A 19,160-nucleotide genomic window follows, 5' to 3' on the forward strand; every position below is an offset into this window, starting at 1 on the left:
AAATGTGCATGACAGTTTTCTAGAGAGTATTCAGCTTTCTCTGGATTCTCAAAGTGATCCATATCCCAAAACGTTAAGAACCACTGATCTTAATTAAGAGGGTCTGAAAGCAAACTGACTAGATTGAAGCTCTGGTCATGGGTTGTGCAAAGACAGCTTTTTATTTGAGAACATCTGATACCTTTGGAAATGTTCTCGTTGGATCACAAACAATCTGATTGACAGTCTATCTCCAACAGCCACAAACACAACCAATAATCCAGTCCTGCAGACATACAGGGTACATCTACAGAGGGTTCTACTTGCATCACCCACACCTCCACTCCTAGGAAACAACTGTCTTGGGCATGAGAAGGGTCAGGATAGGCCAGGTGAATGGCAGGCTGCCCAACAACCCCAATCCCAAACCAACCTCCCACGCCATGGGCCAAAGTCCCTGCAGGAAGATGCTAACAGGTAGAACAGGTAGAACATGTAGACACAAACAACTAGTTTATTTTTTCTGACTGTAACCAAAGTCGGCAAAAGAAACAACAAAACTTCAGTGCCCTAGAAATCCTCCTGGATTCAATGACAATACATCAATGGCCGGGCACAGGGTTGGATTCCTTTTATGAAATCACCTCATAATCTCTCATCATCCCATGTCACGACAGTACCTTTTGGGACTGCATGAATCTTTAACAGCTACCCACATTTTCTCATTCTTTAAGTTAGGACAGACAGGTAATCTCTCTCCAAGAGCATCAGGTTAGGTGGTTTCACTATTACAAGCTGTCAGGTGGATGGAGGACCACAACATTGTTCATTTAACTGTGAAGTCTGAGATGCTGTCTGAAGGCGTCTCCAGGAAGGACTGGAGGGTGATTTTGCTAAAGGGCTGCTCACTGTATTTCACTGCATGCCACTTTTCTCACTTTGGTTGGGAGGTTTGAAGGACCATGTAACCACAGAGAAGACTAGAGCTCCCTGTGAAATCAATCACTGCCTTTGGGTCTTCACAAAGACCTGTTCTCCAATAATGCATGCATTTCTCTGTGGGAAGCTGTATTCACATCAGCGCCGGAGCCTCAGAAAAAATGCGTGTTTACACTCTGTGCTCTCCAATGGGTAATATTTATCATAGAAATCTAATACATATTCTTCAGTCTTGAATCCAAACTTCTGATACAGTAACATAGCGGGGTTGCTTGCTGAGACGTGAAGCGTTACGTCCTTGCCCATGCAGGTCTGCCAAAAGAGTGGAAAAATACAAGATAAAAATGGAAAAGCCTGAGGGAAAATGAGTAGGTGAAGAAGCACTTTTAAGTGTAGGCAGTTAGTTATGGAAACCAGAGAAATCAGAGACTGAGGCCGAGACATTGTAACACCTAGCAACAGCTGGAAACAGAATGACATTTTGCTGCTGATCAAAACATTCACAAGACTAAGGAAACTGATAGTATTCTGGGCATTTTAAAATTTTTCTTTGAAGCAAAGGGTCAATGGGGATATAATTATTGTGAACTTTATTATTTATAACTCAATTATCTTTAAATATGTCAAACATTTCAATACCCAACATTATGATAACCTTGAATAAATACAGAACAAAATAAGTTTTGCTTTTTAAAACTAGATGTTATCTTGTACCTCCTCAAAACCTATAAAAATTCTTTTACTAGACCTGCTAAATTACATGCACAAACATGAAATATCAAGACTGTAATTATAAAACCTGGGGCCCTCTGAAGCATAGACCTTCTGAATCCTAAAGTCCACCTTCCATCTCCAAAACTGACAGAATTAGCTTTTTAGAACTGAGATTTCTACATTCAGCTTTGACCTAATCTTAGGGGAAAAGAGTAACAATCATTCTATCCACACAAGGCAAGTCCTTTGATTCTTTAATCAGCTACAGAGGGTAAGGTGTCCTAAAGGTCACAGAATTTAAGAACCTACTGAAGTTGATACAATCATTGAGATTTATAACCCATGGTTCTCTCAGGCCTCTAAGAACTCCTCTGTTGAGGGTCATCTGATAGCTACTTGCTTTCTCTGCTTAACTTCCATGTGTATCAATAGGTATTTTTAGAACAAGAGAGCACTTACTAGTATGCCAGGGACAAGAGCATTTTGTGAGTTTTTAAAGCAAATTTTGTGGGGTCATGTTAGTGTTTGCTGGATTGCAAGTACATGTGATCTCACCGTGGCCATCACTGAGTACTAGAGACTGTGTGCTGCCTATGTTTGGGCTCTCAGGTGTATGGTCTGGCTGGGGAGAGGTGCCCACCTGCAAAGATGAAGCACTCCTCCACTGGCCTCGCCAACACTCAGCAGGGACTGACTCTGTGCCAGCTCTCACCCGCACCCCCCAACACACGCACTACTATTCCTGTCTTGTCTTCACACCCTTACCAGTGATAGATAAGGCAGCAAATCCTCTAAGTGCTCCCTAGGTTAAAAAGATGCATACTGAGAGATCAATTCTTGGGTCAGATGGGGCAGAGAAAGGGAGTGTTGTATAAATAACTGAGAAATTCTCAAGAGAGAAACACCACCACAAAGTAGCACATATTAATTACTCAGTCGGTGATTTACATAGTCACTGCCTAAGGAGAGAAGAAAACAATTTCTAGGAAAATGGTTCTCAAGGTTCCTGCCAACATTTGGGAATTATTAAGCAAGTTTCATTAAAAAATGGAGAGAAAAAAAAAACTGGAGAAACAACTTTTATCATCTTCATCTTCACTTTAAAAGGAATCTTGCCTGCGTAACATATAATCCTCCATACCAAATGGTTTCTAAGTAAAAGTTGACTTAAAAAAATTCTAAGGGAAAAAAATCCTTGCACGTTGGTGTATGGTATGTTTTCTTCAAAGGTAATACAAATATATCAAAGGATAAATTACAATTCAATATTAGGATCAAATTTTAGAAGGTTCATATCAACCTTATACAGTGATAGTAAAATTAAAAACTATCAGTAATAATAAAATATGTAGCTGGGCACGGTGGCCCCTGCCCGTAATCCCAGCACTTTGGGAGGTTGAGATGGGAGGACTGCTTGAACCCAGGAGTTCAAGTACAGTCCAGGCAACATAGCAAGACCCTGTCCCTACAGAAAATCAGCTGGGCATGGTGGTGCACGCCTGTGGTCCTGGCTACTAAGGAGGCTGAGGCAGGAGAATCACTTGAGCCCCGGAGGCTGAGGTTGCAGTGAGCTGTGATTGTGCCACTCCAGTCTGGGTGAGAGTGGGATCCCACCTCAGAAAAATAAAACGAATATATATTCTTATTGATACAGCTGTGCTAAAATGTTTACAAATACTTAAAAAAATAAAAATAATAGTCCTACTCTCACTTCTCTGAGTTGTGAAGGTGATGATCCTGAGCAGTAGCTATTAGTAATATGAACAGTACACCCTAAAGATCTTGCTTTTGGCATTTTCCCGTTTTATTTACTACACATGTTCACAAACTGGTTTCCATGAAACCTGGCTCTGAATAATTACCTTATTTAGACAAAACTGGAGAGTTTTGTCTGTCTGCTTTAATAATACCATGAATGTCGATGACTGGCTTTCTTCATTTGGTTTCCAAGGAATTTGGGCCACACTGGGAAGGGCTAGCTCAGCTTCATTCCTCCTCCCCTGTTCAGATACAGGTGATAAATCACAAATATAGACAACTTACCTGAATCAGATGATAGATCATGAAAGTTGCAATCCCTGCTCTTCTCCATTCAGGGTGGACAAACAGAAATGAAATGTAAGCTTCATTGTATTTCACGTCGGGAACCATGAAGCCAAAGGCAATGATGACTTTTTTATAGAGAACAACCACACTGAAGTCTGGGTACTGCAGACACTCAGACAGGTCAATGCCTAAAGAAAAGAAACGATCAGAGACTCAAACCGCATGCTTTTGAGAATTAAGGAACACCAAGCTGTTCAGCATGTATGTATAGCTACACCTGCATGCTAAAAAAAACCACCAAAACTGGAAGTAAAGATATTACCATAGATACCACACATCCAGATCATAAAAATAAGAGTGAATTTTAGAAAATATCGAAATTAACATAGTATTTTCTAAGTACATATGTTAAAAGAAGAGTGGCAAAACAGGGTAGGTAGCAATGCACGGGTTCAAAATCGGACACAGCTGGCTTTGATCTAAGCCTCCTCTACCATGTGTGGCTTGGCACATTTCAAAATATCTTGAGGACTCTGTTTCTGCACTGTGTAAGATGAAGAGCATACCTAGACCTGACAAGGTTGAGTGAAGATCCCCTGAGTGTGTTCTATCATATCCTTTACCCTGCAAATGTGTAATTTATAAGCTCTTTTGTACAAATGCTGCCTTTCACAATAGATAAGTAAAAAATGGTTCTATGCATAATGTATGGAAGACACCTAACATAAGGGCAGGAAGCAGGAGATGCTCCCAGAATGTTACTTTTGGCTAAATATGACTCCCAAAAGAATGAGTGCAGCTCTGCCACCACATGCACGGTTATGTGATTATCTGGCAGTAAAGACTACACAGCTCTAATCGTGATGAAATCGTATCTAACATCTGGAAAACATGTATTATTTCCTTTAGGTTTCAAGGAAGCATGGGAAAGCAGATCCACAAAGAACACATTTATATTTAGCAATGAAAATGTGTTATTTTAATTAATGACTTTGGTCTTCACAAGCAATTTTGTTAAGGCTGATAAAATGACAAATCATACTGGGTTTACCCTTATTCTCACAGTCCGTGATCAAGGTATTTGGCTTTTACAAAACACCTTCTGGCTGTACTAACACTCTCTAAGGAACAGCTAAATAAACAAAACATAAAGAATTATTAAGCCAAAAATAAAAGTGTCCAAACACGCCCAAGCTACCAATCTGTGTATCTTTGATAGACATTACCTGGTATCTAAATATATGGAGAAGCAAAACAGGATGAATCTTTTACTCTGGAAGTAGAGACAAACAGGGAAGAGAAACAAACAAAAACACTGTTTATTGCTGGCTTCTTCTAGATTTTAGGAAAGCAAGAGGTATTTGTATTTTAATATTTTTATGTTAGCAGAGACTAAATGAAATCATGAGTAAAAATCTTAAGGATACCACAAACGCTAATTTAAAAAATTGCTAGAATGGACTGTACAGAAGAAATGACCTTCCTGGCTTGGGAGGGGGAACATACCAGGCCAAAAAAACTCCTGACACATGGAGTTGATCGTTGGGATATGATTTGGCCGCACATAACAGTAATCGAGAGGTGCATCGGGCTCCGGCGTCCAGCGAGGGTCGCTCCTGTGCAGGTGGGAACGAATCTGTGACAGGAGTTGCAGTTTGGGTGGCTTTGTTTCATAATCACGCCTTCGATACCACAGAAGATAAACAAATTCAAGTCAAGAAAAATACCTGGTATTATTCCTAGCTTTTTGACTCATATAAACTCTTTGATCTGCTTGAAACTTTAAAGTAACCTGCACTGTTTTATATAGAAGCTGGATTGATTATAGCTATGCTTTTATGGTATGACATCTAAAATTCACTCTGAACATTCATCAGGCCAAAGCCCTCTGTACCTACCAGGGACTGTGCCAGGTGCCTTAATGAACAAAGTGAGGAAACAGAAACTGCATCAGATTCACCCCGAGGAGTCAGACACAAGGCTGCATTTCCAGTGCCTAGGAGGCCAGAAGGGGGAATACCCAACTTTGTGGGGTAGTTTGAGAGACAAAGTGAGCTTGGAGCAGCTCATAAATTGCCTTTCACTGTGCCTGCCCAGGAATGTGGTGCCGGCATGGAGGGTCAGGGTGATCATGAAGCTGCAGGGCAACTGCAGTGTAACGAAAGCAATAATGTGCTCTCAATGACAGTGCCAGACACTGCTGGGACCTCTCTAGCAAGCTCAGCTTCCATTTCATTGCCTGGACAATGAGAGCATTATTGGAAACTGTCCCATATACATCCAGTCCAAATGGAGGCTCAACTGAGACACCTTCCATAGTTTTTCATTTCAGACCACTAAAAATATATACAGCTTTAGTATTCAAAATAACATAACAAGGGCCGGACTCGGTGGCTCACGCCTGTAATCCCAGCACTTTGGGAGGCCAAGGCAGGTGGATCACTTGAGGTCAGGGGTTTAAGACCAGCCTGGCCAACATGGTAAAACCTGTATCTACTAAAAATACAGAAATTAGCTGGGCTTGGTGGTGCACGACTGTAATCCCAGGTACTCCAGAGGCTGAGGCGGGAGAATTGCCTGAACCCTGGGGGCAGAGGTTACAATAAGCCAAGATCGCACGACAGTACTCTAGCCTGGGTGACAGGGCAAGAGTCTGTCTCAAAAAAAAATAATAAATAAAATAAAATAATGTTTATGATCATCACAAAGCAATCTTTCAGTTAATTTATTCTTGCTTTTTAAGTTTCTTTCAAAGGACCATGTTCTCTGCAAAAAAGCAGAGTTGAAACAAAGGAAGAAAATGGAGGTGAAGCACAGACCTCAGTCCTTGACAATGCTGCTCACAGTTTGTGATCTTTATTCTCTCCAACAGGAGAATAGGGCACAGAAACCACCATCGTTATACCTCACGACACACCTGACATCACACCTCTAGTTCTCCATATACCTGATATAAGGTTTCAAGATCCGAGAGGTATAAGGGCTGACAATACTCTGGTCCACAGCCATATCTTCTGATCCCACCAAGCGATACAAAAACTTGGTGGTCTGGTGTCGAAATCCCTTCCTGGATGGCAAGGACGTCTATGAGAAAGAAACACTGGTTATATAGAAATAAAACTACTCAGAGGATTGGTTAATTTCCGTATATAATCAGCATATTTTTACGTGTCAAAAAGTAGGTCTTTTTGAATTACTAATTTGGAAAACTCAAACTTCAATACAAAGTTTGTAGACACCTTTGCATGAAACTAGACAAAAAACCCCAGCTGTTTAAAATCAAAATAATAATTTAAAAATTTTGAAGTCATTAAAAAAATTTTTTAACTCATTTGAGTGAGTGAGATGCAGGACCAAACACCGGATTTGCAGCTTCTCTAGGCTTCGTTTTGTCTATATTATGTCTCCAACCCATTCACTAAATATTAACCAGCACTAGTATCAAGTAGGTAACACATACATGGGTCATATCATACGACCACTCTGTTACCAAAGAGCCACCAGGGCCAACTACTACTGTATATAGAGTTTCTGAAATACATCTCTGATATGGTTTGGCTCTGTGTTCCCACCCAAGTCTCATCTTGAACTATACTCCCATAATTCCCATGTGTTGTGGAGGGGCCCAGTGGGAGAGAATTTGAATCATGGGGGTGGTTATCCCCATACTGTTCTCATGGTAGTGAATAAGTCTCATGAGATCTGATGGTTTTATCAGGGGTTTCTCCTTTTACATCTTCCTCATTTTTTTCTTGCCACTGCCATGTAAGAAGTGTCTTTTGCCTCGTGCCATGATTCTGGGACCACCCCAGCCATGTGGAACTGTAAGTCCAATTAAACCTCTTTTTCTTCCCAGTCTTGGGTATGTCTTTATCAGCAGTGTGAAAACAGACGAATACAGTAAATTGGTACCAGGAGTGGGGTGTTGCTGAAAAGATACCTGAAAATGTGGAAACGACTTTGGAATGGGTATCAGGCAGAGGCTGGAACAGCCTGGAGGGCTCAGAAGAAGAAAGAAAAATGCAGGAATGTTTGGAATCCTCTAGAGACTTGTAGAATGGCTTTGACAAAAATGCTGATGGTGATATGAACAATAAAATCCAGGCTGAGGCGGTCTCAGATGGAGATGAGGAACTTGTTGGGAACTGGAGCAAAGGTAACTCTTATTATGTTTTAGCAAAGAGACTGGCAGCATTTTGCCCCTGCCCTAGATATCTGTAGAACTCTGAATTTGAGAAAGATAATTTAGGGTATCTGGTAGAAGAAATTTCTAAGCAGCAAAGCATTCAAAAGGTGACTTAAAGGCCAGGCATGGTGGTTCACGTCTATAATCCCAGCACTATGGGAGGCCGAGGTGAGCAGATCACCTGAGGTCAGGAGTTCAAGGCCAGCCTGGCCAACATGGTGAAACACTGTCTCTACTAAAAATACAAAACTTAGCTGGGTGTGGGGGCTACACTTGTAATCCCAACTACTTGGGAGGCCAAGGCAGGAGAACTGCTTGAACCCAGGAGGCAGAGGTTGCAGTGAGCTGAGATCTCACCACTGCCTGGATATCAGAGTGAGATTCTACCTAAAAAAAAAAAAAAAAAAAAAGAGGTGAATTGGGTGCTGTTAAAAGCATTCTGTTTTAAAAGTTCAGAAAACTTGTCTGACAATGCAGTGGAAAAGAAACAACAATTTTTTGAGGAGAAATTGAAGTTGGCTGCAGAAATTTGCATAAGCAACAAGGAGCTGAATGTTAATCCCCAAAACAATGGGGAAAATGTCTCCAGGGCATGTCATAGGTCTTCATGGCAGCCCCTCCCATCACAGACCTGGAAGCCTAGAAGGTAAAAATGGTTTCATGAGACCCAGGCCCAGGGTCTCCATGCTGTGCACCCTGGGGACTTGGTGCCCTGTGCTCCATCTGCTCCAGTTGTTGCTAAAAGGGGCCAAGGCACAGCTCAGCCTATGGTTTCAGAGGATGCAAGCCCCAAACCTTGGCAGCTTCCACGTGGTGTTGAGCCTGAGGGTGCAGAGAAGTCAAGAACTGAGGATTGGGAACCTCCACCTAGATTTCAGAAGATGTACAGAAATACCTGGATGCCCAGTCAAAAGTTTGCTGCAGGGGTGGCACCCTCATGGAGAACCCTGCTAGGGCAGTGCAGAGGGGAAATGTGGGGTCAGAGCCCCCATAGAGAATCCCTACTGGGGCACTGCCTAGTGGAGCTGTGAGAAGAGGGCCACCATCTTCCAGATCCCAGAATGGCAGATCCACTAACAGCTTGCACTGTGCAACTGGAAAAGCTACAGACCCTCAATGGCAGCCTGTGAAAGCAGCCAGGAGGGAGGCTATATCCTGCAAAGCCACAGGGGTAGAGCTGCCCAAGACTCTGGGAACCTACCTCTTGCATCAATGTGACCTGGATGTGAGACAAGGAGTCAAAGGAGATCATTTTGGAGCTTTAGAATTTGACTGCCCTGCTGGAATTCAGGCTTGCATGGGCCCTGTAACCCCTTTGTTTTGGCCAATTTCTCCCATTTGGAATGACTGTATTTACCGAATGCCTGTACCTCATTGAATCTAGGAAGTAACTAGCTTGCTTTTGATTTTACAGGCTCACAGGCGGAAGGGACTTGCCTTGTCTCAGATAAGACCTGAGACTGTGGACTTTTGGGTTAATGCTGAAATGAGTTAAGACTTTGGGGGACTGTTGGGAAGCCACGATTGGTTTTTAAATGTGAGGACATGAGATTTGGAGGGTCCAGGGGCAGAATGATATGGTTTAGCTCTGTGTCCCCACCCAAATCTCATCTTGAATTATATTCCCATAATTCCCACATGTGGGAGGGACCTGGTGGGAGATAATTTGAATCATGAGGACAGTTTCCACCATACTGTTCTCATGGTAATAAGTCTCATGGGATCAGATGGTTTTATCAGGGGTTTCCTCATTTGCATCTTCCTCATTTTTTTCTTGCCACCACCATGGAAGAAGTGCCTTTCACCTCCTGCCATGATTCTGAGCCCTCCTCAGTCACATGGAACTGTAAGTCCAACTGAACCTCTTTTTCTTTCCAGTCTCAGGTATGTCTTTATCAGCAGTGTGAAAATGGACTAATGCAATCTCTTTTTCAGTGAATAAATTTGGCAAAAGTGGGAGTGATATAGATTATTATCCCTAAAATAAATCTCAGTAGCAGAGAGGTCCTACCAGGGGTTCAGTGAGGATGAGGCCTCTGTTCCCCAGGAAGGTATCCCAACAGACCTGGTGGATTTTATGTATTTATTTCCCTTCAAACCCCAAGAGCTGGACTGGAAATATGTTGTTCTTCAGTGACTGCTGCTCCAGGGCTCTTAGTCATGTAGTAACAGAACATGTGCAATTAGGGCTTTATAGCAAAGAAATCAGATGGAAGATTAAAAGGCACATTTATAAAGCTGTTTGTCAAGGGTTGGATGAAGTTTAAAAACCTGAGTTGTTTTTGTAGAATCAGTTTGCTCTTAAACTAGAAAATAACTTTGTTAAAAAAAAAAAAAGATCAAGATTCCTTCCTTTAAAATTTGCTCTCATACCTTCCCAAACTGGACACCAAAATTTTCAAAGGCCAACTGAATTCTACCAATGTTTAAAGTCAATTTCAAAGTAAAACTGAAAAGTGTGGTATGTAATTTCTAAATATGGTCACTATCAATTCCTCCATCCCTATAGGCATAAGTGGCTCCTCATACCAAAAGGCAGGGTCAATTTCCCCACCCCTGAAGCTGGATGGACCTTGTGAACGGCTCTCTGACCAATCAGAAAGTAGTAGAAGTAACTTTCTGGGACTTTCGAGTCTAAGTCTTAAGACAATTGGTGGCTTGCTTTCACTTTCCCCTCCTGGGAGTCCAACTTGACCAGTTAAAATGACTACAGGCAGGCCGGGCGCAGTGGCTCACGCTTGTAATCCCAGCACTTTGGGAGGCCAGCGGCGGGGAGGGGTGTGGATCACGAGGTCAGGAGTTCAAGACCAGCCTGGCCAATATGGTGAAAGCCCGTCTCTACTAAAAACACAAAAATTAGCTGGGCATGGTGGCACATGCCTGTAATCTCAGCTACTTGGGAGGCTGGGGCAGAAGAATAGCTTGAACCAAGGAGGCGGAGGTTGTAGTGAGCTGAGATTGTGCCACCGCACTTCAGGTGGGTGAAAGAGTGAGACTCTGTCTCAAAAAAAAAAAAAAAAAAAAAAAAAAAATGACTAGAGGCCACAGGGAGATGGGTTCTGGAAGGAGAGGCTCTCCTGGTCATTCCAATCCCAAACTAGATTCCAGGTTAATGCAGCACATGAGTGACCCCAGCCTTCAGCCCACTAAACAAAGAACCACCCAGTAGTGCCCAGTCAAGCCACAGAATCAAAAAAGATAGAGATATCATAAGCCACTAAGTTTTGGAGTGGTTTATAATGTAGCAACAGATAACTAAAATACCAGCCACTGAACTACTTACTATACAGAATACTCTTATCTGGTTACTGTCTCAAGGTAAGTTCTGGGGAGCTCCATCAAAGTTATACAGCTCCCTAACTTCTTCCCACTCCCAGTGCTGTCTGGATCCACTGCCTCCCACTGGCCTCACTCCCCCAACTCTTATACCACTACTATCCAGTCTTGACACAGAAGCCAGAGTCTTCTAAAAATATAAATTCACTTCCCTTGATCAAAACTCTGACATGGCTTCCTACCATATGTTCAGAATGCAGTTGTGACCTGCAGGATCTTGCAGGATTTGGTCCATTACCCCAGTGGCCTCGTAAGCCACCACCCCATTCTCTCTGCCATCACTAGCTTCCAGCCACATCCACCAACCCAACTCCTGCTTCAGGGCCTGCCTCTGGGCCTCCCACCCTGACCCTGCATCACCCTGGCTCCTCCTTGTGAAGCAGGGCTTAAAGTGCTGCCTCCTCAGAGAGGCCATCCTGAACCCCTGCAAAGCGGTGCTCCTGCCTGCTACTCCTCTACTGCCCTCTACTCCTCTACTGCCCCCATGTTCACCCTGCATGATGTGATCCTATTCGCCTGGTGAGTTAATGTCAGCTCCCTGCTCAAGGATGTCCTCTGCGTAAGGACAGGGACCTACTCTGTCTTAGTTGACAGCAGTTCCCCTGCTAGAATAGAGCTTTGCAACTTTTTTTTTTTTGAGACAAACTCTCAGTCTGTTGCCCAAGCTGGAGTGCAGTGGAGCAATCTCAGCTCACTGCAACCTCCACCTCCCACGTTGAAGCAATTCTCCTGCCTCAGCCTCCCAAAGTAGCTGGGACTACAGGCACACACCACCATGCCTGGCTATTTTTTGTAATTTTAGTAGAGATGGGGTTTCACTGTGTTGGCCAGGCTGGTTTTGAACCTGACCTCATGATCTGCTTGCCTCAGCCTCCCAATGTGTTGGGATTACAGGCATGAGCCAATGTGCCTCGCTTTTTTGTTGCTGTTTTGAGACAGGGTCTCACTCGGTTACCCAGGCTGGAGTGCAGTGGCATGATCATGGCTCACTATAGCCTTGACCTTCTAGGCTCAAGTGATCCTCCCACCTCAGCTTCCTGAGTAGCACATGCCATCATGACTGGCTAATTTTTTTTTTTTTTTTTTTGTAGAGACGAGGTTTCCTCATGTTGCCCAGGCTGGTCTCAAACTCTTGAGCTCAAGTGATCTGCCCACCGTGGCCTCCCAAAGTGCTGGGATTACAGGTGTAAGCCATTTTACGGCTCTTGGTGTATGTTATATACTTAACTGACATTTGCTGAGTGGCAAAGTGTGGGGAAAAAAGCATTCCAATGTCAAAAGTGTGAAAAAATGTTAAATGAGTTTCTTTACACTTCTAGTTCTAAACAAAATGGAGAGATAGGTAGGCTACTTGGTCCATTCTCAAGCCCAATCTAATAGATGCTACAGACATGAGACAGAAGGCAAAACACAATGCTGGGAGAAAGCCCAGGGGGAGGTGCCAGGTGCCTGGGTACAAGTGAGGCAGCAGAGTAGAGAGGGCAGAAAAAGGCTCTGCCCCACAGATGTGTCAGAGGCTGCTTGGTTAAGTCATCACCTTCCCCGAGCACTTCTCTGGGAGAGGCAGATCCCTGCCAATCGACCTGGACAGCTACACACTGGCTGGAAGATAATGCCCGAGCAGCACTGGAGTCTCCCTGCGTAGAGGATGGATACCTCTTGGGGCAGCCCCTGAGCATCCCACAGTCCTAGGCAGCAACACCAGAGGGAAAGCAAAAGCAGCACCTGGGCGAGAGGTCCTGGGAGGTTCCCTAAGAAAAGAGGGCATCTGACTGTGGGAAAAAGAGAGGATGAGAAGTGGCTTTGCCTAGAACCTCCCATTTTACTAAACTTGCTGACAGGGTCAAAAGCTAGGAACCAGGCTTTTGCTCTCTCCCCAGGCATAAAATGCCAGCAAAGGTAGCTGAAATCACTAAGAGGGTATGAGTTCACAGGAAAAAGAAAAATTCAGACCCCTAAATAGAAAGTGCAAGAAAATGACCAGGCGCGGTAGCTCATGCCTGTAATCCCAGCGTTTTGGGAGGCCAAGGCAGGTGGATCACCTGAGTTCAGGAGTTCGAGACCAGCCTGGCTGACATGATGAAACCCCTTGACTGTACTAAAAATACAGAAATTAGCTGGGCGTGGTGGTGGGTGTCTGTAATCCCAGCTACTCAGGAGGCTGAGGCAGAAGAATTGCTTGAACTCGGGAGGCAGAGGCTGCAGTGAGCCAAGATCGCACCACTAAACTCCAGCCTGGGCACAAGAGCGAAACTCTGCCTCAAAAAAAAACTGCAAGAAAACAAAAGGATAACAAACTAAACAAGTTATACAGGAAAAGGAAGATTTAATTTACCAAGCAGACAAGAATTTTAAAGTACAACAGTCATCAAAGAAATACAAATCAAAACTGCAATGAGATACTACTCCACACTCTCTAGGATGACTATAATAAAAAAGACAGACAATAACAATATGGCAAGGATGTGTGGAGAAATCAGAATCTTCATGCCGTGCTTGGTGGGAATGTAAAACGGCACAGCCACTTTAGAAGACAGTCTAACAATTCTTCAAAAAGTTAAACATACAGTTACCATTTGACCCAGCAATTCCACTCCTAGATCTACACTCAGAGAAATAAAAACATGTGTCCACACAAATACTTGTATACAATGCTCAAAGCAGTATTTATGTTCATAGTTAAAAGGTGGAAACAACCCAAAAATCCATCAACTGATGAATGGATAAACTAAATGTGGTCATCCATACAATGGAATATTAAGCCATACTTAAGAATACTAATATCTGTTACAATATGGATGAATCTTGAAAACATTATGCAAAGTGAAAGAAAGTGTTCTCCAAAGGCCACATATTATATGATTCCATTTATGTGAAATGTATAGAGTACATAAATCTACAGAGGCAGCAAGTTAATTCATGGGCAGTAGGAATAGAGGGTTTTGGGTAGTAACAACTCAAGGATTCAGGGCTTCAGCTGAAGTAATGGTGTTAACATCCATATCCAGAGTCCAGAAGAGGAAAATATAAAGGAGGAACATACTTAAAGAAGCAATAATTGGGGACTTCCTAGATCACAGCAGCATATACAAGGACTTCTGGTTTCCAGTCTGGCAGGTTAAGAAGCTTAGAAGTTGTTCCTCCAGTCTAACAAGTAAACTGCTGAACAAACTGAAAAATCAAGAACTCTTCTTACATACGTAAAAGACATGAGGTAACAAGGCAAACCACTGCCCTCAAACTTGGAGAGAAAGACAGAGAATCACAGCACCCGGGAGCAGAGCCTCTGTGGGAACCAACATCAGGCGTGGGAAAGCCCTGAAGAAATGAAGAACTGCTGGAGGATCAATGCGGACAAGTCTAAGAGATAAAAACTCCATTGGGTAAGTTTTGCCTTCAGAAGTTGGACCAGGGTCTCACAGTGAATATCAAAGAAAACTCCCCTCTGGCTTCTAGCTGGAGGAGGGGAAAAGGAACCATCTTAAACTAAGCACAGCATTGTGTTCTTAGTAACACCTGCCCTCAGGAGAAGTTATTTTATCAAAGCCTAACCAATTGGGATTTAATCAGAGCCTAACTGACCTGGGAGAAGAGAAATACCTAATTTCACACCCTCTAACCATCCAGTCGTGGCTGACTAGGGAGACAAGTGAGAAGCACTTTTGAAGTCCACAGCCCAGAGCACAGGTTCAAAAGACTGAGAACTACTCACAGAGCTATAGAGGGCTTTCCCTGCCCACACCTCCCACATTTCCAACAGCCTACTTATCACATCTCCTCTTATCCAGAACATTATTTTTGGCTTTCAACAAAAAATTACAAGGTATACTAGAGGCAAAAAACGCAACTTGAAAAAACAGAACAAACATCAAAACCAGACTGAGATATGGCAAAGATGTTACAACTACTGGCCTGGGAATTTAAAATACAGGTACACCTCAGAGACATTACAGGATCAGTGCCAGACCACTGCAATAAAGTGAATATCATAATAAAGCAAGCTGCACAAACTTTTGGTGTTCCAAGGCATATAAAAATTGTTTAAGGCCGGGTGTGGTAGCTCATGCCTGTAATCCCAGCATGTCAGGAGGCTGAAGCTGGAGGACTGCATGAGCCCAGGAAGTCAACTGACAGCTACAGTGAGCCATGATTGTACCACTACACTCCAGCCTGGATGATAGCAACACCAACACTATCAAAAAAAAAAAAAAAAAGAGAAGAAAAAAGAAAAAAAAGGTTGATAATATATTGTCATTGTGTACAATAATAGCATGTCTTAAAAAAATGTATATGCCTTAATTTAAAATACCTTATTGCTAAAAAGAAAAAAAATGCCAACAATCATCTCAGCCTTCAGTGAGTCAAACATTTTACTGGCAGAGGCCCTTGCCTCAATATTGATGGTTGCCAACTGATCAGGGTAGTGGTGGTTGCTGAAGGTTGGGATGGCTGGGGTAATTTCTCAAAATAAGACAACTATGAAGTATGCCACATTGATTGGCTCTTCCTTTCACAAAAGATTTCTCTGTAGCATGTGATGCTGGTTTTTTTTTGTTTGGTTGGTTGATTTTGAGACGAACTCTTGCTCTGTCGCCCAGGCTGGAGTGCACGGATGGGATCTCAGTTCACTGCAACCTCTACCTCCCAGGTTCAAGTGATTCTCCTGCCTTAGCCTCCCAAGTAGCTGGGATTACAGATGTACACCACCACACCCGGTTAATTTTTGTCTTTAAGAAAGACAGGGTTTCACCATGTTGGCCAGGCTGGAACTCCTGACCTCAGATGATCCACCTACCTCAGCCTCCCAAAGTGCTGGGATTACAGGCATGAGCCACCGCGCCTGGCCATGTGATGTTGTTTGATAGCATTTCACCTACAACAGAACTTCTTTCAAAATTGAAGTCAAACTGTACCACTAATTTATTAACTAAGTTTATGCAATATTCTAAATCTTTTGCTGTCAAATTTCAACAATGTTCATGGCATCTTTACTAGGAGTAGATATTATCTTATAAAACCACTTCCTTTGCTCATCCATAAGAAGCAACTCTTATCCATTCAAGTTTTATCATGACATTTATCGATCACATCTTCAGGCTCCTCTTCTAATTCCAGTTCTCTTGCTCTTTCCACCACATCCACAGTGACGTCTTCCACTGTAGTCTTGAACCCCTCAAAAGTCATCCATGAGGCTTGGAAATCAACTTCTTCTAAATTCCTGTGAATGTTAAAATTTTGGCCGGGCGCGGTGGCTAATGCCTGCAATCCCGCACTTTGGGTGGCTGAGGTGGGCGGATCACCTGAGGTCACGAGTTTAAGACCAGCCTGACCAACATGGAAAAACTCTGTCTCTACTTAAAAAAAAAAAAAAAAAATTATCCAGGCATGGTGACGCATGCCTGTAATCCCAGCTACTCAGGGGGCTGAGGTAGGAGAACCGCTTGGACGCGAGAGGCAGAAGTTGCGGTAAGCCGAGATTGCGCCATTGCACTCCAGCCTGGGCAACTAGAGTGAAACTCTGTCTCAAAAAAAAAAAGAGAAATTTTGACCTCCTCCCATGAATCACAAATGTTGTTAATGGCATCTAGAATGGTGAATCCTTTTCAGAAGGTTTTCAATGTCCTTGCCCAGATCCATCAGAGGAATCGCTATCTATAGTAGCTATAGCCTTATAAAAAGTCTCATTTAAGACTTGAAAGTCAAAATTACTTCTTGATCCACGGGTTACAGAATGGATGCTGTGTTAGCAGGCATTAAAATAATATTATTAATCTCATACCTCTCCATCAGAACTCTTGGGTGACCAGGTATATTGTCAACGAGCAGCAATTGTTTGGAAATAATCTTTTTCTCCGAGTAGTGACTTTCAATAGTGGGCTTAGAATATTCAGTAAACCATACTGTAAACAGATATGCTGTCATCCAAGCTTTGTTGATATATTTACAGAGCACAGGCAGGGTAGATTTAGGATAATTTATAAGGGCCCTAAGACTCTTGGAAGAGCAAACGATCATTGGCTGTAACTGAAAGTCACCAGCTGCATTAGCCCCTAAGAGGAGAGTTGGCTTGTCCTTGGAAGCTTTGAACCAAGGCACTGACTTCTCTCTATTAAAGTTGTAGGTGGCATCTTCTTTAAATAGAAGGCGGTTCCATCTACACTGAACATCTTTGCTTAGTGTAGCCACTTCCATCAATGATCTCAGCTAGATCTTCTAGATAACGTGTTGCTGCTTCTACATCAGCAACTGCTGCTTTAACTTGCACTCAAAGAATAAATATAAAACAAGAAAGAGTATGGATTGAATAAATGCATTTATAGCCACCCTCTGTGTAAATACATTAAAATTTATACTGAAATTCCAAGTTGGCCAGGTGCAGTAGCTCCTGCCTGTAATTCCAGCACTTTGGGAGGCCGAGTCGGGCAGATCACGAGGTCAGGTCAGGAGATCAAGACCATCCTGGCTAACATGGTGAAACTCTGTCTCTACTGAAAATACAAAATTAGCCAGGTGTGGTGGTATATGCCTGTAATCCCAGATATTTGGGAGGCTAAGGCAGGAGAATCGCTTGAACCCAGGAGGCGGAGGTTGTGGTGAGTCGAGATCATGCCATTGCACTCCAGCCTGGGAAACAAGAACAAAACTCCGTCTCAAAAAAAAAAAAAAAAAATTCCAAATTAAGACTCGGTTAAAACACAAGCATATAGCTTTACTACTTCCCAAAATCCCACTAAAACTACAGCAACTGAATTAATTAGAACAGTAAGTGGTAAGCAGATGGACAAATAGTAACTGATTTAACGCCAAAATCCCAAAGTGGCTTTGGGTAAGCTGAATGAGAGCTAACCCAATCTATACTGCAGACTGGCTAAAATCCAGGCAGCAGCAGCAGCAGCAGATTCCTCTGGAACTGGGACTAAATGGGACAGTTAAAATAAGGAGCAGGAAAACACCAAGTGGAAAGCAGTATGATCCCCAGATCCCTCCACTCTCTCTAGCTGGGTGGCTGCCCTCCCCCAGAAGCCAGGAGGTCTGATTTTTGGGAAGGTCTAACAGGGGCTCCAGATGGGGCCATTCAGTGAGAGCTGAGGTGTGAGTACCTGACAAGCTGAATGCTAGCTCCTTCTTCCGCCGCTTGGCAACCAGTGTCCTGAGCCCAGAAGACTCTTCCCCAGGAACTCTGACTTAGACTCAAAGGAAAGGCCTAAAGGAAGTACCAAGGTCCTCAACAGAAGTCTCACCTAGACAATGTGGCCGTGTATGGAATTCCAGATTCAACCTCATTTAATCAGGGTCTTTTCAGTATGTAAGTCTCAAATTTTACTTCCCATGCAGCTTTTCTCAGGAAGCCATTAAAAACAAGGGAATAAACCTATAACAAGGTAAAGATGGGCCATGAGAAACAGGAGATCAAATACAGAGGAGGGCAAAAGAATCTCTAGTGAGGGGAGATCCCAGCACCCCTGCTGAGTTTCATAACAAAGGGTGAACAAGTGTGACCTAAGGGACAGACATACTGAGGCTACCATCCTTAAGTCCCTGCTGCCACTGACCATCTTTTAAACCTATGGCATCATGGCCCAGAATCTCATCTATGCTCAGCTTGTCTTCATCATGTACTGGTAAGCCTCCTGTACACCACCCATGCCCACCCAGGGACCAGCTGATGATGCTCACTCCACAAATAACTGCTTTGACTTTCTGCAAGCTGGAAGAAAGCTGTCTGCTCAGGCAGGAAATACAGAGGATTCCACCTCCTCTGCCCAGATTTCTGCCACATATCTGGTATACATCACAGCCCTGCCTCACGCATACACTATGGTGAGCCTCATGTTTCCCAGGACTCCCTAGTGACCTTGACCAGTGACTTCCCTAGAAGGGGTTCATGGAAGCTGAAGCCAGAACATCACTGTATTAGTTTCCTGGGGCTGTAGGAACAAAGCACCACAAACTGGGTGGT

The 19,160-nt window shown here is 43.2% G+C and overlaps 1 protein-coding gene across 2 annotated transcripts in view; it reads right to left on the reverse strand.

The window, feature by feature from the left end:
• Window positions 1-475: 475 nt before the first annotated feature.
• KAT14 (lysine acetyltransferase 14) overlaps window positions 476-19,160 on the reverse strand; it is a 49,624-nt gene continuing 30,939 nt past the window's right edge. For both annotated transcript variants that reach the window (XM_017512672.2, XM_037732855.1), the window contains 4 exons: window positions 6,626-6,762; window positions 5,185-5,360; window positions 3,676-3,866; window positions 476-1,230 (listed from right to left, as the gene is read on the reverse strand). In XM_017512672.2, coding sequence (XP_017368161.1) covers window positions 1,057-1,230; window positions 3,676-3,866; window positions 5,185-5,360; window positions 6,626-6,762 — 678 coding nt within the window. In that variant the 3' untranslated portion in view covers window positions 476-1,056. The remainder of the gene's footprint in view (window positions 1,231-3,675; window positions 3,867-5,184; window positions 5,361-6,625; window positions 6,763-19,160) is intronic.

Source organism: Cebus imitator, unplaced genomic scaffold (genome assembly GCF_001604975.1).
Source record: "Cebus imitator isolate Cc_AM_T3 unplaced genomic scaffold, Cebus_imitator-1.0 Scaffold475, whole genome shotgun sequence".
Taxonomy (NCBI): Eukaryota; Metazoa; Chordata; class Mammalia; order Primates; family Cebidae; genus Cebus; species Cebus imitator.